This window comes from Saccopteryx leptura, chromosome 4 (assembly GCF_036850995.1).
Source record: "Saccopteryx leptura isolate mSacLep1 chromosome 4, mSacLep1_pri_phased_curated, whole genome shotgun sequence".
NCBI lineage: Eukaryota > Metazoa > Chordata > Mammalia > Chiroptera > Emballonuridae > Saccopteryx > Saccopteryx leptura.
This window is the reverse complement of record NC_089506.1, coordinates 34676116-34700926: the sequence shown is the minus strand read 5'-3', so window position 1 is coordinate 34700926 and position 24811 is coordinate 34676116. Positions and strand designations below refer to the sequence as shown.

Genomic DNA, 24811 nt, shown 5'->3' with positions numbered 1-24811 from the left:
AGTTTAAACAAATCTGTTATCTAGTGTCCTGGCCTGCGGTAGACACCATGTTGAAGGTAGGCATGCTGGCGGCAGCAGGGAAGAAGAGGCCAACACAGAGGAAACAAAAGCATTACTAAAAAGCAAAATGAACTTGCTGACTGTTTGGAGGCATTGAGTACAGAAGCAAATAGTGTTACAGATCTAAAGCTGCCAGCAAATGATACCACTATTACAATGATTACTTAAATTATCAAGAAAATCAAATTATGATATATATCTATCTAAGGCAACAGTGAAATAGTAAATATTAACTGTTCCTTAGAAAAGTTTTACCCTGGCTGGGTAGCTCAGTTGGTTAGAGTGTTGTCCCAATATGCCAAGGTTGTGGGTTTGACCCCTAGTCAGGGCACATATGAGAAAAGTTTTTATCCAACTTGTTATTTTTTTATTGTTATTTTAAAGGGCAAGCAAAATTCAGTTTTTAAAGAGAATTAATTTCTGTGGAACATGTGAAAGAAACACCTTTCCTTCCTTCTTATCTTCCTTCCCTCCCTCCCTCCTTCCCTCCCTCTCTCCTTTCCTTCTCATGATCAGAGCTGTGTAGCTAGCCACATCTCTGTAAGTTTGGACAGCTAGTAAGCACATGGCTAAATTTGACTTTCAAATATACCAGCTCTGTAGCTTTTATAGCACATTCTGTTGGGTTTTTTTCCTGATCTTGACCTGATCTCTTCTTCATCTTTACCTTTATTTATATTTTCTTTTTATTTATTTATTTATTTATTCATTTTAGAGAGGAGAGGGAGAGAGAGAGAGAGAGAGAGAGAGAGAGAAGGGGGAGAGGAGCTGGAAGTATCAACTCCCATATATGCCTTGACCAGGCAAGCCCAGGGTTTCGAACGGGCGACCTCAGCATTTCCAGGTCGACGCTTTATCCACTGCACCACCACAGGTCAGACTATTTATATTTTCTTAGAACTGATTCTTTATTAGCACTATAGTAACCTTTACCATTATTTTAACTTATTTTTTATGTTATAGTTGTGGGGCACTTGAAATCCTTTATGGAAAAAGATTGAGTGCAAATAAAACTCCTGAGATCTCTTTGCTTATGGCATGGGACAAATAGACTTCTTTTTTTTTTTTTTTTTTTTTCCGAAGCTGGAAATGGGGAGGCAGTCAGACAGACTCCTGCATGTGCCCGACCGGGATCCACCCGGCATGCCCACCAGGGGGTGATGCTCTGCCCATCTGGGGCGTTGCTCTGTTGCAACCAGAGCCATTCTAGTGCCTGAGGCAGAGGCCATAGAGCCATCCTCAGCACCCGGGCCAACTTTGCTCCAATGGAGACCTGGCTGCGGGAGGGGAAGAGAGAGACAGAGAGGAAGGAGAGGGGGAGGGGTGGAGAAGCAGATGGGCACTTCTCCTGTGTGCCCTGGCTGGGAATCAAACCCGGGACTCCTGCACGCCAGGCCAATGCTCTACCACTGAGTGAACTGGCCAGGGCCTAGAGTGACTTCTTAATTGTTACTTCATCATATACTCAGACTGACCACTCAATGAAGAGGAACCAAGCTTCTTGCAGACAAGATGGGATTTTCAAGTGATGAATGCTAGAATAATGCCAGGGCACATAATCTGGACCTGGTCATTGAAAGGTTAATACAAAATCACACATCCTGAAAATTGAAAGTTAAATCCCCAAAAGTTAAAATAAATAATCACAAGAAATACGCACAACACAAAGGGCAGCCGAAAAAGAGCCCCAGCGGCTGGTTGCTTTAGAGAGAAGGAAAGTGGACTTCCGGAGGAAGCGGTCCTGCGGGAGCCCAAGGTCAACTGGAAGGAGCCGTCACTCTTTCTTTTGTCCACGTTTCATTTTTTGTTGATATGGTTTATATGAAGAAATCAGTATAAACTGGTTAAAGAACGTGGCTTGTCTTTACTTTTCTGTTGTTGTTTTGACCTCCAGTCCTGGGTCAGGAGTCCCAGGGACTTGTTAAAAAGTTGAAGTGATCACACGCAGAAGCCAAGATGGGAACCTGCCTACCATGGAACCCCACTTCCAGCTGAGGACTTAGCATTTGCATAAACCTTGTAGTATGCAGAATCTTTAAAGATCTACAAGGAAAAGAATCTTTGAAAGAGAAAATTTACCATGTCATAACCACTAGCAGATTCTGGAAGCAAATCTATTTGTAAACTGTGTAAGGCAATAATTTGATTCAAATATATTGCTTAGTTTAGGGGGGCTGTTTTAAAAGATCTTCCCAAAGACTACTAAAAACTGGCTTCCCTAAAATCTGAGAGGACTCAGACAGGATATTTAAGCAAAGCAATTATAAATTTTGGTTGACAACTCTCTGAAAGTTGTTGGTCATTTATTGGGTTCCCTGTCCATACCTGCTCCCCTACTCTCCATGTTCCATCAAGTTCTAGAAACTGTCCCTTTCCAAGATTTACATGGTTATGGCCATCTTTGAGCTCTCGGAAGACCTGATGATACCTCGTGAGCTGCACCCAGCCCTGGCCCTACCATAGTAAACTGGGTGGACACCCAAACCACACCAATCAAAGAGTCTCTTCCCAGGGGCATTGGGAAGCATGCCTAAGCGTTTCTAGTCCTAGTCTGAATTATCTCTAAAGAGAAGAGATATAAATTTGGGAATTGAGATGACCATCTTCCTCCCTGTGGAGTAGGGAGTGGAGGACGTGGATGTAGAAGACTGCAGGGAAGGGCAGAGGGCAACAGAGAGACGAGATGAAAAGAGAGACCTGAGTGCTTGGGAGCCCTCATTCCGTTTGGTCCCGAGGCTCACCTGCATCTCTGCCCTTGGGGTCCACAAGACCCTACATCTACACACACGTGTTCTCCTTCTAATGAATCCCCTTCATTTGGGATTAAGTAGACTTGAAGGTTTCTATTACATATAGCCATGACATCTAACTAACTCTCTAAATCTGTGATAGAAGATACATCTGTTCAAGGGTACAAAACTTGCAAGTTAAACTGAGGCCATCTGTTGGAACTGATACACACTAGCTGAGTGAGGTCTTAATTCCTGAGTGGAAGTGATTTTCAATACTCCCTTTGCTGAATAATTGATTCGTGAGACTGAAAACATAGAACAGCCCCTTTAAGCAAATTCATTTCCTTTCACTATGGGAAATGACAAAACACAATTCCTTTTTTGTATAGTCAGAAAAAACTCAATTTAGTTTTTTTGTTCAAATATTTCAGGCAAAACCTAATACTTGACTAATGCTATCAATATTTTGTAAAAAAAAAAAAAAAATTAACACTCAAAATAAGAAAATTGGGTATATATTGGCATAAAATGTTTTAAAATATATTTTAGTTCATATTTATCCTCTGGATCATGGGGAGGTCCTAATTTTATGAATAAGGGAGTTTCCTAACAGTAGTGGCTTCTAAATATGATGGACTTTTAGAGATTTGTCATCAAAAGCTGTAGTTTCAGTTGAGTTTTCACAACTATAGGCATAAATGATTTGGTAAGAACTTAGAATCATGGCGCTAGAAGGGAGGACACCACAGTCTCATCTTTTCACACCACAGATAAGGAATTAAGATCCAAAATAAAGACACTTCCCGTTACTTAGCTAACTTGAATCAAAGAAAGGGCTAGAAGCCCTGTGTCTCGGCTCCCACTCCAAGGGCTTTTCTCCACGGCACAGGGACACAGAACTGAAAGCAGTCCGCGCGCTTGCCCCGCTCTCTTCCTCCAATCAGGATGCCGCGGTGGATGTAGTTCCACGAGGGGAGGACGTGTGCAAGGATCCAGAAGGCTTCTGTGTGTGAATGTCAACGGAAACGGTAAGGAGAGAAAGAGTGAGAGAACGTTGTCATGGGAACACCAAGGCAAATCACACGATGAAAAAGAACTGAGACCCATTCTGCTATCTCAGGCTTTATTTACTTAAAGAGTAAATAAAGACATCCATGTCAAAGCCAATGCAGTGTAGAACAGACTAAAGACAAGCTTTTCAATTTAACCAATACTGTCTTCTAAATACTAAAATCTTTAAAAAAAAAAACACTACTACACACCGATTTATCTAAATCACAGTTCAAAGTACTATATGATCATTTGTGCAAACTCTCTCTTTGTTCTAGTTTCTTTCTAAAAACTCTAAATTGCTTATCAAGAAGAATGGATAGAAATACAGAATTATCTAGAGTACCAATTTATAATGAGAACAGTGTCTAAACTTATGAAATGGCCTAAAAAGTCAAACAGGTTCGGTTATATAATTGTTTCCCCTTAAATGAGATACGTGATCTATTTCTGGGAGGTAAAACATACCCGGGGTCAGTCTTCAATTCCAGAAGGGAGTTTAACTCAACCTCAACCTGGTCAGAGAAGGAGATGATATCCTTAGGGGACAGACAGATGGCAATTCTGTGGTGGGGATTTTGTTATTGATTGAAGAAGGTACTGACTCCTTCATATCACTGAATGCTAATCATCTTTTCAAAGGCTTATTCATTCATTTATTTAAATAATCGTTCAGTGCCTGCTATGTGCCAGGCACTGTGCTATTCACATACGAAACCATCCTAGCTCCTCACTGAGGCCCCAGATCTTGCAGCTCATTGTATATGTAGCTTTCCTGCACTGAAGTCACTTGGCAACAGAATTCATCTTTAGAAATAAGCTGAAGTAGATGAAATTAACTTATTTTAATACTTTTCTTTCATTAAACAGTTTTATTTCTGGATTCACAGACTCATAGTTATCACAGAATGTCAGAACTATAAAGACCTCAGAGAACAAATAAGATGGCCTCGCCTGCTCGCTGCGTGGCCGGGGGCCACTTGTTCGTTAGTTGTCAGGAGCAGAGCTCTAGTCTTATCTCTTTAACCCCAGTGCCAGTGACCTTTACTCTAAATAAAAACTCTGTATCAAAAAGTTAATGTACTTTACAGACTTACATTTCAGACGTTGGTTTTATTTTAAGGCAAAACAATCCAAGATACAGAGGGTTAAAACTATTTTTCTCTAGTTTGTTAGAAAGGGCCTTGTTTTTAAGAAATAAACCTGCACTGCATTTCCATTCATTATCTGAAGGCAGTGATTTTCAACCAGTGTGTGGCAAGAGGCACTCTGGTGTGTCGCAAGAATTTTTAAAACATGCAATACCTGACTATTTAGTCAGGGGCACTGACTTCTTTTCCCTTAGATTGCAACGTTAAAGAAAATGAACATTGCCTGACCTGTGGTGGTGCAGTGGATAAAGCATCGACCTGGAACGCTGAGGTCGCCAGTTCAAAACCCCAGGCTTGCCTGGTCAAGGCACATGTGAAAGTTGATGCTTCCTGCTCCTCCCCCTGTTCTCTCTCTCTCTCTCTCTCTCTTTCTCTCTCTCTCTCTTTCTCCTCTCTGTTTCTCTAATAAAAATGAATAAATAAAAAATATCTAAAAAAATTTTTTTTAAAAATGAACAGCCAACACAATAGTCGTTATTTTTTTTATTTTTATTTTTTTGTATTTTTCTGAAGCTGGAAATGGGGAGGCAGTCAGACAGACTCCCACATGCGCCCAACCGGGATCCACCTGGCACGCCCACCAGGGGGTGATGCTCTGCCCATCCGGGGCATCGCTCTGTTGCGACCAGAACCACTCTAGTGCCTTGGGCAGAGGCCAAGGAGCCATCCCCAGCGCCCGGGCCATCTTTTGCTCCAATGGAGCCTCGGCTGTGGGAGGAGAAGAGAGAGACAGAGAGGAAGGAGAGGGGGAGGGATGGAGAAGCAGATGGGTGCTTCTCCTGTGTGCCCTGGCCGGGAATCGAACCCAGGACTCCTGCACACCAGGCCGACGCTCTACCACTGAGCCAACTGGCCAGGGCCCACAATAGTCGCTATTAAATCTATTTTTTCTGTCTGATTGGAAAAATATATGTTTTTGATGTGCCACAGAATTTTAGTATTAATTTATGTGTGCCATGAGGTGAGTGAGGTTGGAGACCACAGCCCTTAGGAGTTCTGTACCCATCCTTGTCTCGCTCCCACACCAAGCCTCCTGCGGCCTCCTTGTCTGTCTTACTCTCTCTCACCCCGTCTCGCAAGCCCTGAACACTCAAAAAGGTCATTGTGTTCCAGGTGAAAGAAGATGAGAAAAAGGAACACCCAACTAGAGAGGTAAAATTTCTTGGAATTTAAAACTACAGGTGAAAATGTTGTGGGGTTTATAAAAATGGCATTTGGAGGAAAAAGTTTAAAATATTTTTACTGCTAATTTTCTAACATCATGTACATACCAAAAAATCACTGTTATTTCAAAACATAAACGATATAAGACCACCAGGCCCAGGAAATGGGGGACTGCCTTCCAAGGAAACCTTACCCTTTCAGAAGACAGTGAGAGAGGCTACAAGGAACTGTCTGGGGTGTTATATTGAGTGGGATACTTGAAACCATGTCAACACAATAAATTAAAAATAAGAATTAAAAGTAAAAAGAAAGACTGTCTTGAGCTGCTATGTCTCAGCCTTGGGTCTTAGCAAGTTGCCGACCACCCTCAAGGCCCTGCCTCCTCATCTGCGAGGAGGGGATGTTAGTAATCCACATGCTCACACAGTTTTGAGGTTTCCGAAGCCTTCTGTAGGTCATGGAGTGACAGAGTTGGTTCTGCCAAAGTCCAGTCATAGTGTAAATTAAGAACCAAGTGATGTAATTCACAGCAATCACTCCTATGATATCTGGAAGGATGTAAGTCAACAATTCTTAGGAACCCACTTGTTTCAACAGCGCGAGTCAGAATCGAGCTATTTGGAGGACTGTGTAGAAGAGAAATTACACTTAAGATCCAGCTCTTTCTGCTAGGAAAGTATCAATCCTGTGATACACATATAGGAACAGACTTTGCTTCCGTGTAACCAACATTTCACTTCAATAAGGGTAATTGATTACCTCTTTCCTGAGGATATCGAATGAAAGGTCCCAACATGGGTAATCAAGGACCTCACCATTCATAGTTGACAAGAGAACATTTTCAATCAGCTTCTGCCATTTTGCTGTGACTCATAAAGCTAACCTATAAGGCAGGAGAGGATGGGGTAGTTCTCATACACTAATCTATCATCAATCCTAGAGGACACCTTCATCTGTCTGCTCAACGCTGGGCAGACGGCAACACTCTCTCTGTTGATTTCACTTCTTCCTCTGACACTCGAGACCAGGCAGGGTCACCTGGTTAATACAGCCACAGGCATTTTAAGGACTTGTGGTTCTGAAGGTGCTCATTTCCCCACTCTCCTCCTTCCCACTGCGGAGGGACTCCCAGCATCCTAGCAGCACGGTTAAGAGTAAGATTCTGTAGCCCTGCTTCCTCCCCAGACCCACCTTACATTTGCACCTCTAACTCCATGGCTTCCCTGGTCCTACCTGGTGTCCCACTGGGTCTTCTTCTCTTCTCTCACTTAAGACAGGGCTGCTCAACTTGCTCAACACGTTATCTCCATAGCAAATCTCCATAGCAACTGTGAGGTTTCCCAGATGGGAAAACTGAGGGCTCTGGTGGGTTGCTCAAAGTTAGACTTGAACCTGAGGTTTCTAAGTTTTTAGCAAGGAATCCTGCCTTCCTTATTTTAGATGCCTGTGGACTATTAGGCTTCTGCAGACAAGGCAGAAATCTGCCCACTTGAACCAACTCCCAATGCCCCTCTCCCTAGTGAAATGGCAACAGCTCTGAGGCTTTGACTTGTACTGGGACGGCGGGAAGGGAGACGAGGAGAAGATGGTGTTTCCAAGTCACCAGAGCAGCATTAAGTACACAAACAACTAGCATGTGACCCCACAGACAGAGACTGGTCTCTGACACATCAGTACGTCATTCCTCCGAAGTCCCTGGAGGAAATGAGTGATACAAGAACCAGGATGGAATGTAAACTATTCCTTAAGGAAGCAGGCTAGCGTCTTTCTTCTTCCAAGAGTTCCCTTCCAAAGAAAACCTGGGCTCATCCTTTCTCCCTGATTCCTAACTGTGGCAATACAGTCTCCCTGTCCAGAGGAGCCCTGGGAAGGAGGGTGGCATGTGGAAGCACCAAGGAGAAAGCCACCGGAGCCAGATGTAACAGCATCACGTCCAAGGCCAGAGAGGGGTCCTTCCTCGCTGTCATGGGTTTCCTCCATTTCTCCTGTGACTTCCCTGACAGTCTCCTCCATGCCAACCTTCCACATACTTCAGCAAGAGTCCCCCTCCTCTGACTCGCCCCACCCGCCCAACACACACACACACTCATCCTCACCCTCACCCCCATCACTTAGAGATGTGGGGAAAGGGAAAGCAAAAGCATGGTTTTCTAGTGTGCTCGCCTATTTTGGGAGCAGTACACCTGAGCTGGGTGGAGAAGGCAGGCTGAGCTCAGGCATCAGCGGGACAAGGGGGTGGAGTCAGAGAGTGAGTTGCTCATAACAAAGCAAAGTCGTGGCTGTGATCACAGGCAGAGCCCAGCGGGGCGGGAAGAGACCCCGGAGACCACACATCGTTCCCCTCCCCCTCCCTGTTGGAAAATGGCGGGGAGGAGGCTGATGCCCGGGGCTACACGTCTACCGGGGAGGGGTGCTGAAGGGTGGAGGTGGGCCCCAGAAGGTCGAGTGTGCAAGGGGGTGGCTGACTCCCAAGGCTGCGCTCCAGTTCTGGAAACCTCCCCGAACCTCTCGGAGTCCCTTTCTGGAGAAGAGGGTTGGGTCTGCCCTTGCCATTTCGGAAGGGTGGGGGGATTTTTGCTGAGCCCCTTCTCAGTTCCCTCATCTGAAATTGGGGATGTGGTCATGAGGCCAAGCTGGCTCTTAGAAACACCTAGCGTAATGCCTGCACGTCCGAGGGCTCAGGAAATGGCTGTGCATCTCCTCTCCTTCCCTCTGCTCTTCTCCTACAAATTATGCACTTCTTTGCCTGAATTTTTCCCTATCTTTGGCGGAAACCTTGGCAAACAGTTATTCATTCTCTTTCCAAACAAGACGTTGCTAGTGGCTGGAAGGTGTCGGAGCACAGAGGAACAGGCAGGCCCAGGAGGACTGTGGCCGCAGAACCTCTGCCGTGGGCGTGTAGCCAGCCCCCCCCAGAGCCGAAGGAGACCCAAGTGTGAGGCCCTGGGAGCCCTCGTGGGTGCACCTGTCCCCTCTCTCCATTCTCTCCTCCAGCGGGAGCCGCTGGGTCCAGCCACACACGCTCTCTTACCTTGAGAGGCAGCACGGTAGGCGGGGCTGGGTAGCTCTCGCTGGTCTGAAGGGGCGGGCAGTATCTGGAGAGCCTTGCCCTCCTGGGCCGCACGGTGGGACCTGTGCCCTCTGGACCGCTCTCCGGAAGTCCTGGGCAGGCGGTGGCACCTCTCCTCAGCGGGGCCCTTTCACCCCCGTCAGCAGCATGGGCCAAGGTGGCCTGTGGAGCCGAACATCCCAAAGCATTCCAACACTGAGGCCCTGGGCCCCAAAGGTCCTGAGGGGCCGTAACAACCAGCCACTGCTTCCAGCCCATGGAGGGATTTCTGCTCCCATCGCTCATGATGATATCTGGCCTAGGAAGTCTGCATGACAGGGGCTGGAGCCGGCCAAGCTTCCTGGAGGCCGAGGCCAGGGAACGCCCGCCACGCGGGGGTCCGCAAAGGCCACCCCTCCTCACATCCCGAGGATCCCGGGGCTTTTCCTCTCCCTCCTTCGCCTCAGTCCAAGCAGGGCAACTGAAAGCAGCTGGCAGCTGGGTCCCACGGCCCCCCTCCTGCAGCAGGCCTGAGGGAGGAGCAGCCCGGCCCTGTGTGCGCCTGAGGTCCTGGCCTGCCAAGAAGCCTGTCCTGGGACTTAGGAGAATGTGTCCCTCCTCGGGGCCCCCTGGGGCCGCTGTCCAGGCTGGAGCCGCTGGAGCCGGGGCGGGGAGGGCGCGGGCAGGGGGGGCCTGCAGCTGGATGAAGAGGAAGGAAGTTTTCATCTGCTGCTGCTCAGGCTGCTCAGCCATTTCCTCCAAGGGGGTAGGGCTGGTCCTTGCCAGGGTCGCGTTTCAGACCTCAGCGCCCAGGGATGCAAGCGCCAGCAGCTGTGGGCAGACGAGACTGGGCAGCCCCATGGTTCCACCAACAGCCTGAGGAAGCAAACGACACATCTTCAGCACCCCGGGAGGGTCCTCAAGAAGCAAGGGTCGGGGATGGTCTTGGGATGCCCGGGACTAGACTCCGCACCCACCCCACAGGATCACGAGCACAGACAGACAGACAGACAGGCTGGTGGAGAACAACCGAGGCCTCGGGGCACAGGGACAGTCAAGACCTGGCCTCTGTCACCTGGGTGTGTCACGTGGAATTCCTTCTTCTTAACTGTTCCCCTCCCCGTATTTGAAATGAAAACACTAAAGCTATCTGTTTCACTGTTTAATCCTAAACTGTACATTAGCCACACCTGTTGGGTGCCTGGCCGGCGAGACACGACGGGACGTCTAGATGAAGCCTCCAGCACACTTCAGAGCGTGCTCTTAACCCACCTTGCTGGCACTGCTCACACACAGCTGTGAGCAACTTAATGTTTTACTGAGCTTCAGCTTTAAATCCTGCTGTTATGGAGGGGCTCCCCCGGGGCAGTCCCACACTCCTACATGACGATGCAGGCATCCCGCACACACAAAATAAATACATAAATAAATAAAAGAGACAGAAATGAACAAGAGAAAATGAAAGAAAAAATAAGAAAAAGAATAGAGGAAAAGGTAAAATAAAGAAGTCTGGGTAACAACTCAGGCAGGTTTACCCAGGATGGTTTTCTGTTTGTTTTTAAAAACACTTTAGCTTTCTTAACTTGTGAGAACAGTAGCAAGTCACCTGCAAGCCCACTGAGTGTCACTATCTGTCACTATCTGTCACTGTCTGTGCTCACTATCTGTCACTGTCTGTGCTCACTATCTGTCACTCCAGAGAAGAAGCTTTTGAGTCCTGCAGACTTCATTCCTGGGGAGGGATGAGGGCGGGGGGTGGGGGGTGGGGTGAGAATACTTTTTTTTTTTTAATCAATTTGAACTTGACTGAAAGAGAACCAGGAAAGCATCCTCTGAGGTACAAGGAGCACGTGGCCCCAGAGTTGTCTGCTCTGCAGCACAGGAGCCTGGCTGTCTCCCTCCCTGACACGTGGCCGCTGCCTCGCGTGGACAGCACCCCAAAGCACGCGAGGGCCTCAGCCCCGGCCGACCACTGCTGGCCAGGGTGCCTCGCAGGGGATTCTCGGGGTGGGTGCTTGGGGCCCTACGTGGGTTTTCCTTTTTAAACATCTTCACACAGATTTCCACCCAAGTTTATAGCAGCTTTGCCCACATTTTCGGACAAGTGAATTCTTTTCAGAGATGTGCTCAGAGCTGTCTGGACCAGGCACAGGCCACTCTAATCTCTTTATAACAAACACCATTACAGAGAAAAATCTGGCAAATAATAACATCCCCAAGTCTTAGTTAGACTCATTCACTGAAATAATGCAGTGTATCTGATGACCCTAATTGTCAACAGCGATCCTGTGTGAGTGTGTCTAGTCCTCCTCCTGTAATTTTCCCACTCTCCTATATAGGAACTTGTTTGAACACTGAAATGACTCAACAAATACTAGTTTGTTAAGTGATTAACTGCTAATAAGGCAAGGAGCTATGTGTTCATACAGAACAGGGATTTGGGAGAGAAGGACCATCTCTTTGTTTTAGCTTCTGGAGGTGCCAAGCCTTCCACTAGACTGGGTGCTGTACACGTTGCACATTATTTAAGCACCACGCAACCCTGGGAGGCAGATGAGGAGTGTGGAGCTCAGGGAAGTAAAATAAGTGCCTCGTACCTTTTAACCAAAAACTGCCGCAGATAGGCAGGGGCTTCAAAGAGGTACTGGATGAGAAGTTTCACTTCAACGCCAAACTCCAAATAAAACAATGTACAAAAATAAAACAACAACAACAAAAATTGTGGTGATATGTTCAGGACACCTCTCTTCTAACTTTTTATTTGCAATCCTATCACAGAGGTGGTTACTGACAAATATTTCATTTCTAGGTTGTGTGGGCTGACATAGGAGAAGAGGAAAGAAATGAAGAAATGATAGATATCACTGGAGGTGTGACAGGAGGGCTGACTTATATACGACACATATAAGATGACTCCTCAAGTATCCAGGAGCACCTGTAGAAGGCTGAGGTTCTACATGAGGAGTAGGGGCAAGTGCCAAGGAAACAAGGGTTTCTGCTGAGATGTAAATAGCAGAGCTCTGAGTCCACTGAGTAGCTGTGTGACCTTGAGCAAGTTACTTAACCTCTCTGATAATCAGTTTCCTCTTCTGTAAGATGAGGTAACCATACCTATATCACATGGGTGTTGAGAGGACTAAATGAAGTTTAGGTAAAAGGCTGTAATAGTAGCTGGCACATAATCGTTTCTCAGTAAATGTTAGCAGCTCTTAGAAGTTATACCCACACACTTTTAGAGAAAATTGTTTGACCCAATGGAACAATTTGAACTGTTGCTTGAAGTATAGCTTTTCTTTTTAAAGCTGCAACGGACATCACATGCATGTTTTTATACTTCCTACCTGATGGGTGAGCATCTAAGAGCTAAGTAAGTAGCTGGGATGAGGGAAGGGTCAGCAGTTAATTTGGGGTCTGGAGACACACTTGAGTCTTGGTGTGATCTTATTAGCTATGGCTCACAGCAAGGTTCTGAACCTCAGTGAATGTACCTGAGTGAAATAAGTTTCTGCTCTTCCTGACCTACACAATTGTTTTGAAAGTCAAATGGGATCATCAATGTATGAGTACTTTGTAAACACAAAATTTATATATCTTCTCCAAGTCAGGATGAGTATTGTTCTCTTATCATTAGTAATTACTACAAATCATTGTATCTGATTTCTCTGCAGATTCCAGATTTCTTTGTCTAAAAGGATTCTAAGTTGATTTCATATTTCTTCACCACTACTGCCATTAAGATTCATAAGGTGTGAATGCCAACAACAGATAATTTTAACTGTACTCATTGCTGCTAATGATTTCTTCTTATCACATCTAGAGAGAAAGGAAACTTTCTAGAATCTTAACAAAGGTGGACAGGGGATGAGCACTGAGGACAGATATCAGCAGTCACTTCTCTCAAACCGAGGACAACTTTCTGACGTAGGCACAATGACCCCCTCTTTAGAATGCAGAAAGAGAGATTGAGGGAGATAAAGTAACTTGCTTAAAGCAACACTTAGGGAGGGCAGTAGTTGAGATTTTCATCCAGGTCTGACTCTCTCCGCTGCTCTCTACAGCTGCAGGACCCAACCACACGTCGTGTCCAGCCTGTCTGTGCTTCTCATCGCCAAAGCCTGGATTCCCACGAAAGATCCTCTGCCCCCACCCCCACTCCCACATAAACACACATCTTGACTTTGCTACCCAGGGAGTTTCACCCTTTCTAAAGTTGTTTCCTTCGTGTTTTTAACAGTTTCAATGATTCAAGAGTCTTCAAGAGATCTTATCAAGATCTGTTGTCTGAGTTGAAGAAAGCAATTCTCCCAAGAGTGGCAATTCCAGAGAACAAGTGTTAGAGGCCCAAGTCCCGGGAAATTCCAATGAATAGTCCATTCGGGGTTTTAAGTCAAAGGAGTCACAGTTTGCTCCTCAGAACTCATTCATTCTCTCAGAAGGTGAAGTCCACAGCACTCTGTCCCAGGCAATTAAATTGGGGGCCTTCTGGAGTCACTGTGCCCAATTTGGTTGTGACCTGTGGACATTCACAGCCTGATAGGAGGGAAAGAAGGTAGTAACTTCTCCTGCTATAAGGATGTATTTGAAAAATGCTTTCTACAGTCGAGAAAGAATGAGAGGCAAGGGGGTGGGGCATGGGACTGAGGGAGATCTTGACAGAAATGTAGCCTGAATGGCTAGGGAGGCACGCAGAGGTTAAGAGAAGGAATGTCAAGGGCAGGGACATGGGGGCTGAATGTGACCTGGGACAGTCAGAGCAGTTTCAAGAATAAGCATTTGGACAAGTAAAAATCCCAAATATTATCTGGCCTTACTAGATTCTAGATTTCTCCCTTCTTGTTGCATAGGGCAGTGGTCCCCAACCTTTTCTGGGCCATGGACCGGTTTAATGTCAGAAAATATTTTCACAGACCGGCCTTTAGAGTGGGACGGATAAGTGTATCACGTGACCGAGACAAGTGTCAAGAGTGAGTCTTAGATGGATGTAACAGAGGGAATCTGGTCATTTTTTAAAAAAATAAAACATAATTCAGACTTAAATATAAATAAAACAGAAATAATGTAAGTTATTTATTCTTTCTCTGCGGACCGGTACCAAATGGCCCATGGACCGGTACCAGTCTGCGGCCCAGGGGTTGGGGACCACTGGCATAAAAGGTCTTTCTTGGGACAGAACTTGTGTTTAACACTGATCCAGGTGACTGGTTCTTGATTCTGGGATCATTCTGCCCATGCAGGAATTAGGGAATAGAGCAAAAGATCAGAATCCCCAAGAAGGACCGAGGACCACCGTGCTTTACTTTTGAAGCCTTCATTCGGGGCCATTACTCAATCAATATGAGTTTAATAGTTGTTTTTATTAAGACCTGATAAAAACCTCTTTCACTTCTATCTAAACAGTGCCTCATTGTGCTAGTCACTGGATCATTCACAAAGTTTTCCAAAATAACTGATGCATTGGTCACATTTTGATTGTGTTCAGTGAATTTTGTTTTCTGGTATATATTAAAAATTACTACTATGTAGTTTTCTGATCTGAGTTTACAGTTGAGCCCAATATTTTACCTATGGGAGAAGAGTTGCAACACTGAGATATTTTGAATGGCTTTTGAGACTGAGTCTAAAAGCCTTTGGACACCTTCTTTCTTTTCTATCTTTTTCTTTATTTCACCATAAGGAACAATATGTGATTGGCATCAGAATAAAGGTTATTGGGGGAAAGTGCTAGAAAGGGAAGTATTACTGGTAGCCGAGTATCTGCGAAGATGCTGGAGAAATGGTGGAATCTAGACAAGATCCAGGCGGCAGCAGCACTTGCGTCAGTGGGGCGGGCAGAAGAGGAAGGGCTCCAGCCAGGGTCTGAGTGCGGCTGTGAACCACGGGGCTGGGGAGCACCTCCTATCTGAGGGCAATCACAGGGGAACAGTGGGGAAAGTCAAACCACTGGCTGTGGACTTGCCCTCCACATTGGAGACACTGGCAACCGCAGGTCATAAGCGTGGCAGACGTGGGGTCTAGAGGACCAAGGTAGCAGCAGTTAGTAAAATGGTTTGAATGGGGTGGAGTGAGCACTGGAAAGATTCAGTGGGGGTGAGCTGGGAATGAGGACAGGGTGGTGGCTTCATCTCTCTGGGCGTCAGTTTCTCTATCCTTATGGCCTCCTGATAACTACTTTGGAAAGCAATTGGAAGAGGCTTGGTGCATGGGGGCAGGAGATAAAGTTGCAGCCATTAGCAAGTTTAATAGAAACAAGCCATTGTCTCTGATTATTTATAAAATGTGCAGTTAGAAATAATTCCTATTCAGTTCATCGAGCCTTTCTGAAGGCTGCTTCCCGTAAACTCACAGCACTATGAGGGTGGCTTCAGGGAGCACCAATCTGGAGCAATTAGAGGTTAATTGCTCAAACCACCCCCATCCCAGCCCTCCCCATCCCCTCTGCAGAGTGCAACCTGATTCCCACATGCCTGCGAGGACCCCTGCCTCTAAGTGCCCAGCACTTCCACAGCGGGAAGACCTTTAAAAACCATGAATAAGAGGATGACCACTGGGACATGACACAAGACAGAGCATTTAAATTCCTCATGGCGGGTGCTCTGGTCTGTTCAAGAACTTTTTTCATTTACTTCAAAAGAAGTTGGCCTGTGTGATCAGATGCCAGGGTGGGCACATCCCAACTGAAAATATAAAGAATGGCTCAAAGCACACCCACATGTGTCTGGGGTTGGGGGGGCAGGCAGCCACGAAAATAGAAATGGGATGGAAATGAAGGACTTTCTAATTAGAATATTTTTCAAGTGTTCCCATCTGGTTCTTCCATAAATAGTCATCAGAAGGTAGGACTATCAGACACAGTGACATCTCCTGAAAAAAAGGAACTGGGCTTGCTTTTTGGGAAGAGGTAGAAAATGGCCACAAGAAAGTGAGTTTGAAGAATATTAAGAAGTGGAAAAATTGAGGTACCATGTACCCTTGTTACTTGGAAACAATGTAAAGAAAGTCTTCCTTCCTTCCTTCCTTCCTTCCTTCCTTCCTTCCTTCCTTCCTTCCTTCCTTCCTTCCTTCCTTTTTTCCTTCCTTCCTCCCTCCCTCCCTCCCTCCCTCCTTTCCTTCCTTTTTTCCTTCCTTCCTTCCTTCCTTCCTTCCTTCCTTCCTTCCTTCCTTCCTTCCTTCCTTCCCTCCCTCCCTCCCTCCCTCCCTCCCTCCCTCCTTCCTTCCTTCCTTCCTTCCTTCATTTTTTTCCAAGTGAGAGGAGGGGAGATAGAAAGACAGACTCCCATATGTATTCCAGGATCCATCCGGCAACCAATGCTCTGCCCATCTGGGGCCATGCTCGCAACTGAGCTATATTTAGCACCTGAGGCAGAGGCTCCATGGAGCCATCCTCAGCACCCGGGGCCAATGTGCTTGAACCAATCGAGCCATGGCTATGGGAAGCAAAGAGAAAAAGAAAGAGAGAGAAGGGGAATGGATAGAGGTAGAGAAGCAGATGGTCACTTCCGTGTGCCCTGACCAGGAATTGAACCCAGGACATCCACACTCCAGGCCGACACTACCACTGAGCCAACAAGCCAGGGCCCTTTTTCTTTTCTTTTTCTTTTTCTTTTTCTTTTTCTTTTTCTTTTCTTTTCTTTCTTTTCCTTCCTTCCTTCCTTCCTTCCTTCCTTCCTTCCTTCCTTCCTTCCTTCCTCTCCAAATCTCCAAACTTTGTCTATAAAATAGAAGATAAAGTTGCCCCTAAATATATACTCTGGGAAGCACTATGGCATTATGTTAAGAGCACAGACTTCAGAGCCTGAAAAGTCTAGGTCTGTACCCACTTCATTGCTATGTTGCTTTGAGAAAATAGCTTAACTTCTGCTGACTTCAGTGCCCATGTCTTTCAGACAGAGAGTCTACTGCTCACCTTGTTCTGAGGATTAGATGCAATGTTTGATAGTTATCATCATCACCACCAACAAGCTCACTGTTAGGCAAATCTCCTTACAGTAATGGAGGAAACTAACCTACTACTGTGAAGGTGTATTCCTAACCAGTAGATAGAATATCCTGGGAAAACTTGAAGCCTTATTTGATATGGCATGAGTAGGAATGCTCAGACTGGGGGGAGTCAATAGAATACTGCCATTTTGGGACAAATGTTTGGTCCCTCCAGGATTCATACGTGGAAACCTAGACCCACTGTAATGGTATTTGGAGTTGGGGCCTTTGGAAGGTAATCTGGTCATGGGGGTGAAGCCCTGTTGGTAGGATTAGTATCTTTTTTTTTTTTTTTTTAGCGAGAGACAGACAGACAGACAAGAAGGGAGAGAGATAGAGAAATGAGAAGCATCAACTCATAGTTGTGGCATCTTAATTGTTCATTGATTACTTCCTCATACGTGCCTTGACCGGGGGCTCCAGCTGAGCCAGTGACCCCTTGCTCAAGCCAGCGACCTTGGGCTCAAGCCAGTGATCATGGGGTTATGTCTATGATCCTGTGCTCCAGCTGGTGACCTCAGAGTTTCACACCTGGGTCCTCAGCGTCCCAGGGCAATGCTCTATCACTGTGCAACTGTGCAGTCAGGCGGATTAGTATCCTTGTAAGAAGAGACCAGAGAAGTGTATCCTCTCTTTCTGCCATGTGAGGAGACACTGTGCAGCCAGGAAGAGGGCTCTCCTTAGACACCAAACTGGCAGCACCTTGAACTGGCACTTCCCAGCCTCCAGAACTGTGTAGCATCCATTTCTATCGGTGGTAAGCCACTGATTTTATGGTCTCTTGTGATAGCAGCCTGACCTAAGACAGAAACTACCACCAAGAAATAAAAATAAGGAAGCAACTTTGAAACTGGGTAATGGGTAGAGGCCGGAGGTCTCTTAAGTGCATGCTGGAAGAACTCGAGATCATCATAGAAGCACTTTTAAAGGCAATTCTGGTGAGAGCTCAGCAAGAAAGGGAAGTTTCCATCTTAAAGAATACACAACTAACCATGTATGGGCTGTGGGTAGAAATAGGGTCAGTAAAGGCCATTCTGATGAACTCTCAGATGGAAATAACGAACCTGTTATTGGACAATGGAGAAAAAGTAATCCTTGTTATAAAGTAGCGAAGAACTTGGCTGAAGTGTGTGCATGTTCCAGTATTTTGTGGAAGGTAGAATGTAGCCAGTGATGAAATGAAATATTTAGCTGAGAAAATTTTTAAGCAGTGTTGGAGGAGTGGCTTAGTTCCTTTTGACTTGACATACTAAAATGTGGGAGGAGAGATATGGCTTGAAAATGGAATTATGAAGCAAAAGGGAACTATATAGAATGTAAAGATTTGGAGAAGTCGCATATTGCAAAAGTGAAAAAGGCTGCTTGGAAGAGAACACTTAGGGTGTAGCCAAGGGACCATTTGATAAGGAGATTAGTGTGGGTGTGGACTTCCAGGTAAGAAGCATCATAAATATTTTAGTTCAGAAGACCAAGGCGAGATGAGAGGAGGGGAGAGGGGCAATTTAGCAGTCATTTGCTTACTCAAGGTGAGTCTATGCAATGGAAAGAAGGTTTCACAGCACACAGCACACTGAGTCGTTACAGAGTTACTTGCTTGCTTAATTGTTTGAAGTCTGTTTCCCTAACATCAAGGCAGGCCCTATGTGATTTTGTTGTCCACTCTATATTGAGTCCCTTGCTCAGAGCTAAGCAAAGAGTAGAGGCTCAATAACTATTTGCGAAGTGAAAAAATGGTGTATAAATGGATAGGTTCTTGTCTTTAATAAGCCTGTGATTTAATGGGGAAGACAGAAAACATATAGCTTTAATACAAGACAGATGTGATGAATACTGAATAGGGTCCAAGGAGAGGGGTTCAATCTGGCGGGTCTGTCCGGGAAGGCTCATGGGAGAAATGCCGTGTGAGGTGAGCCGTGCAGATCAGCATTTCACCAGGTAAAGTCTGGGGAGCAGCGCGTTCAGGCTGGGGAGACGAGAGAGAAGGCACAGAAGGCACAGAGCTGGTTTAGGGCACGGTGCCTGGCCCAGACTGATGGAGCGCCTGCAGAGCGTGCAGGGTTTACATAGGGAATAGGGCTGGAGGGGTTCATCCCAGATCACGGAGAGCCTTCACAACCAAGCTAGGGGGGGTGTCTCTTAAGGCTTCTGGGGAAGGGGTGACTTTGAGTCAGCGAAAGACTGTTTGTTAGTGCATACAATTGAGCCCAACGAACCTTTCTCGGGGGTCTGGCAAAAGCTACTTCCCCACACAGCTGGGCACGAGGGAAGGGGCTTGATGGTGGCTACGAACCCTCCCCGGGCCAACACTTCCTGGACTGTACCTCACCAGTCCCCGGAGCACCCCCAGTTTTAGATGAGTTTGGAGGCTGAGGGTAACTTGACCTGCAGCAGCCTTAGTAAGTGGTGGGAGCCACCAGACTTCAAAGCCATTCTCTGCGGCCCTCAAGCTGTGTTCCTGTCGGAAGCCGCCCGCGGCACACAGAGCATCCTTGTGGCTGGGAGGAGAATGGAGCCAGTACGGGGCGCTAGGGCTCGGTAGGCACGAAGTCGTGCCAAGCGGCCAGATGTGGACAGACACGGGCATGCCGATCCGGTTCACCTTCGCCTGGTCGGCCAACTCCACACCATCCACTGGGTACGAGTGGAGGCGTTTCTCACACACATGCTACGTCTTTCAGAAGGAAATCTTGCAGTAGGAGAAAAAGGGCCTTATTTATCTCGAAAGGCCACAGCACGTGAAAGAAGAGCGAGGGGCAGAGGGCAGAAAGCAACACTTAACAGTACAACTGTTTGAAAACAGAACGCTTTTCACTGGGTCTGTGCAGCTGTTTAAATAACGGAAAATGACTGTTTATTGCATCTGACACACACGGGCGTTAGGACCCCCTTTTCAGTTCAGCACCTCTCATCTCCCGTGGTATCAGGACAGCGTCACAACTGGGAGACGACAAGGTTCTTCCGTAGGATGCAACTTGAAAGATGCCAGGGAGGCCTGCTTGGCCTGAACATGTGCTCATCAGAGTGACAGAGACCCCAGAGTTCTACCCTGACAGATTAATTTCTCTGGGTTAATCGCTGCCTTGCGGGTGAGGATGGAGTCTCGTTTAAAATACTAATCACTCTGGGCGGGGCACACCCCCACACCCTGAATATCTCGGAGCAAGTGGTTCCCTTAGGCCGCTTCCTTACAGGCTGTCCAGGTTCGGTGGCTCCTAGGTGGGGGTGGGGTGACAGAGGGACAGGATGGGCTCCAAGCAGGCTGGAGACAAGCCTTACCAGCACGCACCATCCCAGGTGAACTCCCACAAGTCCAGGAGGTGGGGCAGCTGACTAAGGGCAAGTCCTACAGCAGGGGTCCCCAAACTACGGCCCCGCGGGCCACATGCGGCCCCCTGGGGTCATTTATCCGCCCCCTCCTCACTTCCGGAAGGGGCACTTCTTTCATTGGTAGTCAATGAGAGGAGCATAGTTCCCATTGAAATACTGGTCAGTTTGTTGATTTAAATTTACTTGTTCTTTATTTTAAATATTGTATTTGTTCCGTTTCGTTTTTTTACTTTAAAATAAGATATGTGCAGTGTGCATAGGGATTTGTTCATAGTTGTTTTTATAGTCCGGCCCTCCAATGGTCTGAGGGACAGTGAATTGGCCCCCTGTGTAAAAAGTTTGGGGACCCCTGTCCTACAGCAACGCAGGATTCCTGGGGCTCAGTGTCAACAACTGTAGTTGGAGATGTTTTTTCTAAGCCTTTCTACTTTTAAACTATGATAAATGATGTAAATATTTTTTATAAAAAGCTAAGTTTTACACTTTCTAGCACCTTGTTACTACAAAAATTTGCTTCTAAAGAAAATGTATACTAGCCCACATTTCATATCTGACTGTGCTTTCTGTTTGTTTTGCATTTAGCAATAGGAAGAGAACAGTTCCTACTCTAAGAAAGTCCTGCCACACAGAGAACTGGGAACAGCGGCAGCTGTCGGGAGGGACGTGTGCACAGGGCACAAATCAGTTTCCTTCCTCCCCAGACTCTCCGTCCTCCTCGGTCACCAAAGGCCCATCGGGGAGACAGACCCCATGGTGCTGGCAATAACGACATTAGAGAAAGAGAGGGATGGAGAAGTAGCTAGAGGGTTTGGCGCGGAAGAAACTCCTCAAACGCTTTGAGTCTTTCTATCCCTGGTGACTCACGTACCCACTCTGTGGGCAGGCCTGGGCTTTGAAGTGAGAACGCCCTGCTTCTACCCTTTCTTAGCTGGGCAATCTCAGGCAAGTCACTCGGGCTTTCTGATCCTCACTTTCTCACCTATAAAATGATGATAATTATAATGTCTCCCTTGTAGAATAGAAGCAAGAACTCAATGAGATAATATGTAATAAAGCAACATATAGACTGGTTATTGCTATGTAGAGATGAGTCATTTTTCTAAATATAGTAGATGGTTCCACTCAAGGTTACAAAATATTCCCAACAAACATGTCCTCCTGGCTGATTCTAACACAGATCTTAAAAGATGAATAGGAATTAGCCAGTCAAAGAGAGCCTTTGAGTTTTCAGTGAGCATGAGGCATGCAATTTGCAGGACAGGCCAGGGCGTGCAGACTGTGGCGGGCAGGGGTGGGCAGAGGTGACGGAGGTGGTTGGGCTCAGTAGTACAGAACAAAAGCTTTGAGGCAGGCAGTGGCAGGAGCTCGATCCCGTAGGGCACTTTATGCCCTATTTGGAAGCCTGTATTCTATACCCTGGAACAATGGTGTGTCTACAGTGTTCAGTGCAATTTTAACAAGCATATCTTTTAAAGTGTCTATAGCCAAACAAGTTCAAGATTCACTAGTTAACCCTATTTCTTAGAACTGCAGGACTTCTCAGAGCCTTTATTATGCTAACATGTATCATGAATATTCAGTAAGGGAATGTACTGTGCCATATGTCTTCACATTTGACCCCAGGACCTTTTCCTGACTCCTACCCTCCCCTGTACTCCCGCTGCCTTAGGACTGCCCTTCTCCAGCTCCACATGGGCAGATGCTGCCGCCCACCGCGGGAGTCTCAGTCGGCCCCCGCATGTCTGTGCTAACCGGTGTTCCTGTGGCTTTGCCAGCTGTTCCTGATCTCTGTCTGCTCCCCCAGACACCCCTCGACCTTCCCTTCTCACGGGCCCCTGCCTCTCCCTCAGGAGATGACCTCACTTCTTCGCCATAGAAAGGGTGAAGTCCATGCTAGAGGTCGGACTCCCACTCCACCCTTTTAGCAAACGTGCCTACGTCCACAGACGGTCCTAGCTCCTCCCAGAGATGTTCTTTCTCCTTCTGAAGGTGGATGGCAGCATTTTCATCTAAGAAGAGGAAAGAGTTGTCAGAGAAGGGAGGCTGCTGTGCAGGGTCAGAGAATGAGTCAGAGGCAGGGACCTGGCTAGATTCCCCGTGATGCCCAGGTGAGGGCCCTTTCTCCAGGCCACACTGACATCTCAGTGCCTCCTGGGAGGTAGTCCTGCTCCGAGAGGCCCATGTATGACAGACACATGCCATTAACACGTGGTTTATACTGACATAAAGCTACAAGTCATACTGTGGATATCCATCGGTAGTATCCACCATGTTTCTTTTACTAGGACTATTTTGTTTCCTTCCTTTTCTTTTAAAAGAGTTATTTTAAATTTATTTTTTAAGAGGTAAGGTAAAGCATAAGGAATAGAGTCAACGATATTGTAATAACTATCTATGGTGCCAGGTGGGCACGAATTATCGGAGGGCACAATTTGTAACCTAAATGAATGTCTATCTGCTGTGCTGTACCCTTGAAACTAACACAAATAGTGTTAAATGCAAATTGTAATCAAAACAAGCACTGGTCTTTAACTTATTTTTAAAATTACAATTGACATACAATATCGCATTAGTTTCAACTGTACAATGTAGTGATATTTTTAAACCTTACAAAGTGATCGCCGCAACAAATCTCGCACCCACCTGATACCATACATGGTAACTGCAATATGATTGGCTGTATTTCTTAGGCTGTACTTGACATCCCCGTGACTTATTTTATAACTGGCAGTGTGGACATCTTTTCTTCCCTTCCACTGCACTGTTTCTTCAAGATAAACCATTCTAGTCCTGAAGCCACCTAGGAATTAAGATACTGTTTCCTGTCCCAACAATCAAAGCTAACACAAATTTATTAGACTGCCTTCCAGAGGAGCACCATTCCCCCCAGCATTTCTCTGTGTCCCGTGGGGCTGAGGATGCCCCAGTAAGGGGAGGACCCACACCTGCCGAGCCCAGGAGGGGCGCGTGCGATGTGCCCTCCTCGCAGCAGGCAGAGACTCCGCTCTCACCCTCAGACGCCCTCACCATGACGACCACTGAAACAAACACGCCCAGGGTGGCTGCTTCTCATAAAGATTCTGGATTTAGAGACAACATAGGAACTGGAAATCTTTTAAAGCCCTTTGCTAGGGGTGGGCTTCTTAGCTTCAGTTCCACTTTCCCCGTTGTCATTTTTCTTGCTGTTAAGGGTAGGGCTGTTCTTGACCTCTTTTCTTTTCCCAGGTACTTTGGGTAGATTTCATTGTTGTTTATTTGTTTTTAGATACATTTTTAAAAGCTGTAGGACTGTTTTTGAAGTGTTCAAGATGCATAGCTCCTTTGATCACTTTTTCCAGGCACCGTTTCAATCCAGATACTCTGAGGGCGCTGGGCTTTCACCGTGTGGAGCTGGCACACATGTCCTGAATGAGAGTTCCTGTTCTCCGACTTTAAAGCAATCTGATTTGGAAGGAGGCAGAGGTCGCTTGTGTTTAAAAATAGCCAGCTGAATATGGGAGGCTTTTTCTAATTCCTGTGGAAAGAGACTTCCGGGCTTGATTAGCCCCCAAACCACAAACCATAAATGTTTTACATTTTATGGGCATAAATGTATTCTATGATAATCTGGGACATTCTTTCCAGAACTATGATAGTTTGAACATGACAAGTCCAATGCTAAACTAATTTGATCAAGTCAAATATTGTGGATTCTCAATGAAAAATATAATTATTATATGTAACTTAGTACAATCATAACATTTATACAGTTCACTTACCTTTTCAAAGAATATATATATCTATATATATATGTGTAGATATAGATGATATAGATATAGATGATATAGATATATACTAAATCATTTTATCATTCTAATTTCTTTCTAATTTAATCCATCCCCTATAGTGCTACTAGGATATTTGCCCATAGGCACCCATGAGGCTGTGACAGGTAAAGGAATTTATGGCATTTGTAAAAATGATTAGAATGCTGGAATAAGGCTTGAACCTAGGTAAGAAGGGAGGCATTTATGAGGATGTTGATGGACACTGAGAAAGTGGAAGAACCAATGACGTGGAAATCACAATGAGACTGAAAAACTTTTCTAGTAGAAATACTTGAACAGTTGAACCAGGAGGATGTGGGTAGTCTAGTCCGGGAGACTGCTGTTGGCATGTAAGGTGTTTGGGCTGATGCAGTGTTCCAGGGTGCGATGATTGGAGCGGATGACTGAGGTGCAAAATAAGGAAAAGGTCATTGGAGACAAGAATCTAAGATGCCAAGGAATTAAAATGGTCTCTCCCTGGGAATGCGGAGGTTA

General features: G+C 46.1%; 1 protein-coding gene across 2 annotated transcripts in view; it reads right to left on the bottom strand.

Annotated features, from left to right (window-relative positions):
• Nucleotides 1-24811, bottom strand: part of PSD3 (pleckstrin and Sec7 domain containing 3) — a 597461-nt gene that overhangs the window by 483606 nt on the left and 89044 nt on the right. For both annotated transcript variants that reach the window (XM_066380473.1, XM_066380474.1), the window contains one exon: nt 9189-10082. In XM_066380473.1, coding sequence (XP_066236570.1) covers nt 9189-9959 — 771 coding nt within the window. In that variant the 5' untranslated portion in view covers nt 9960-10082. The remainder of the gene's footprint in view (nt 1-9188; nt 10083-24811) is intronic.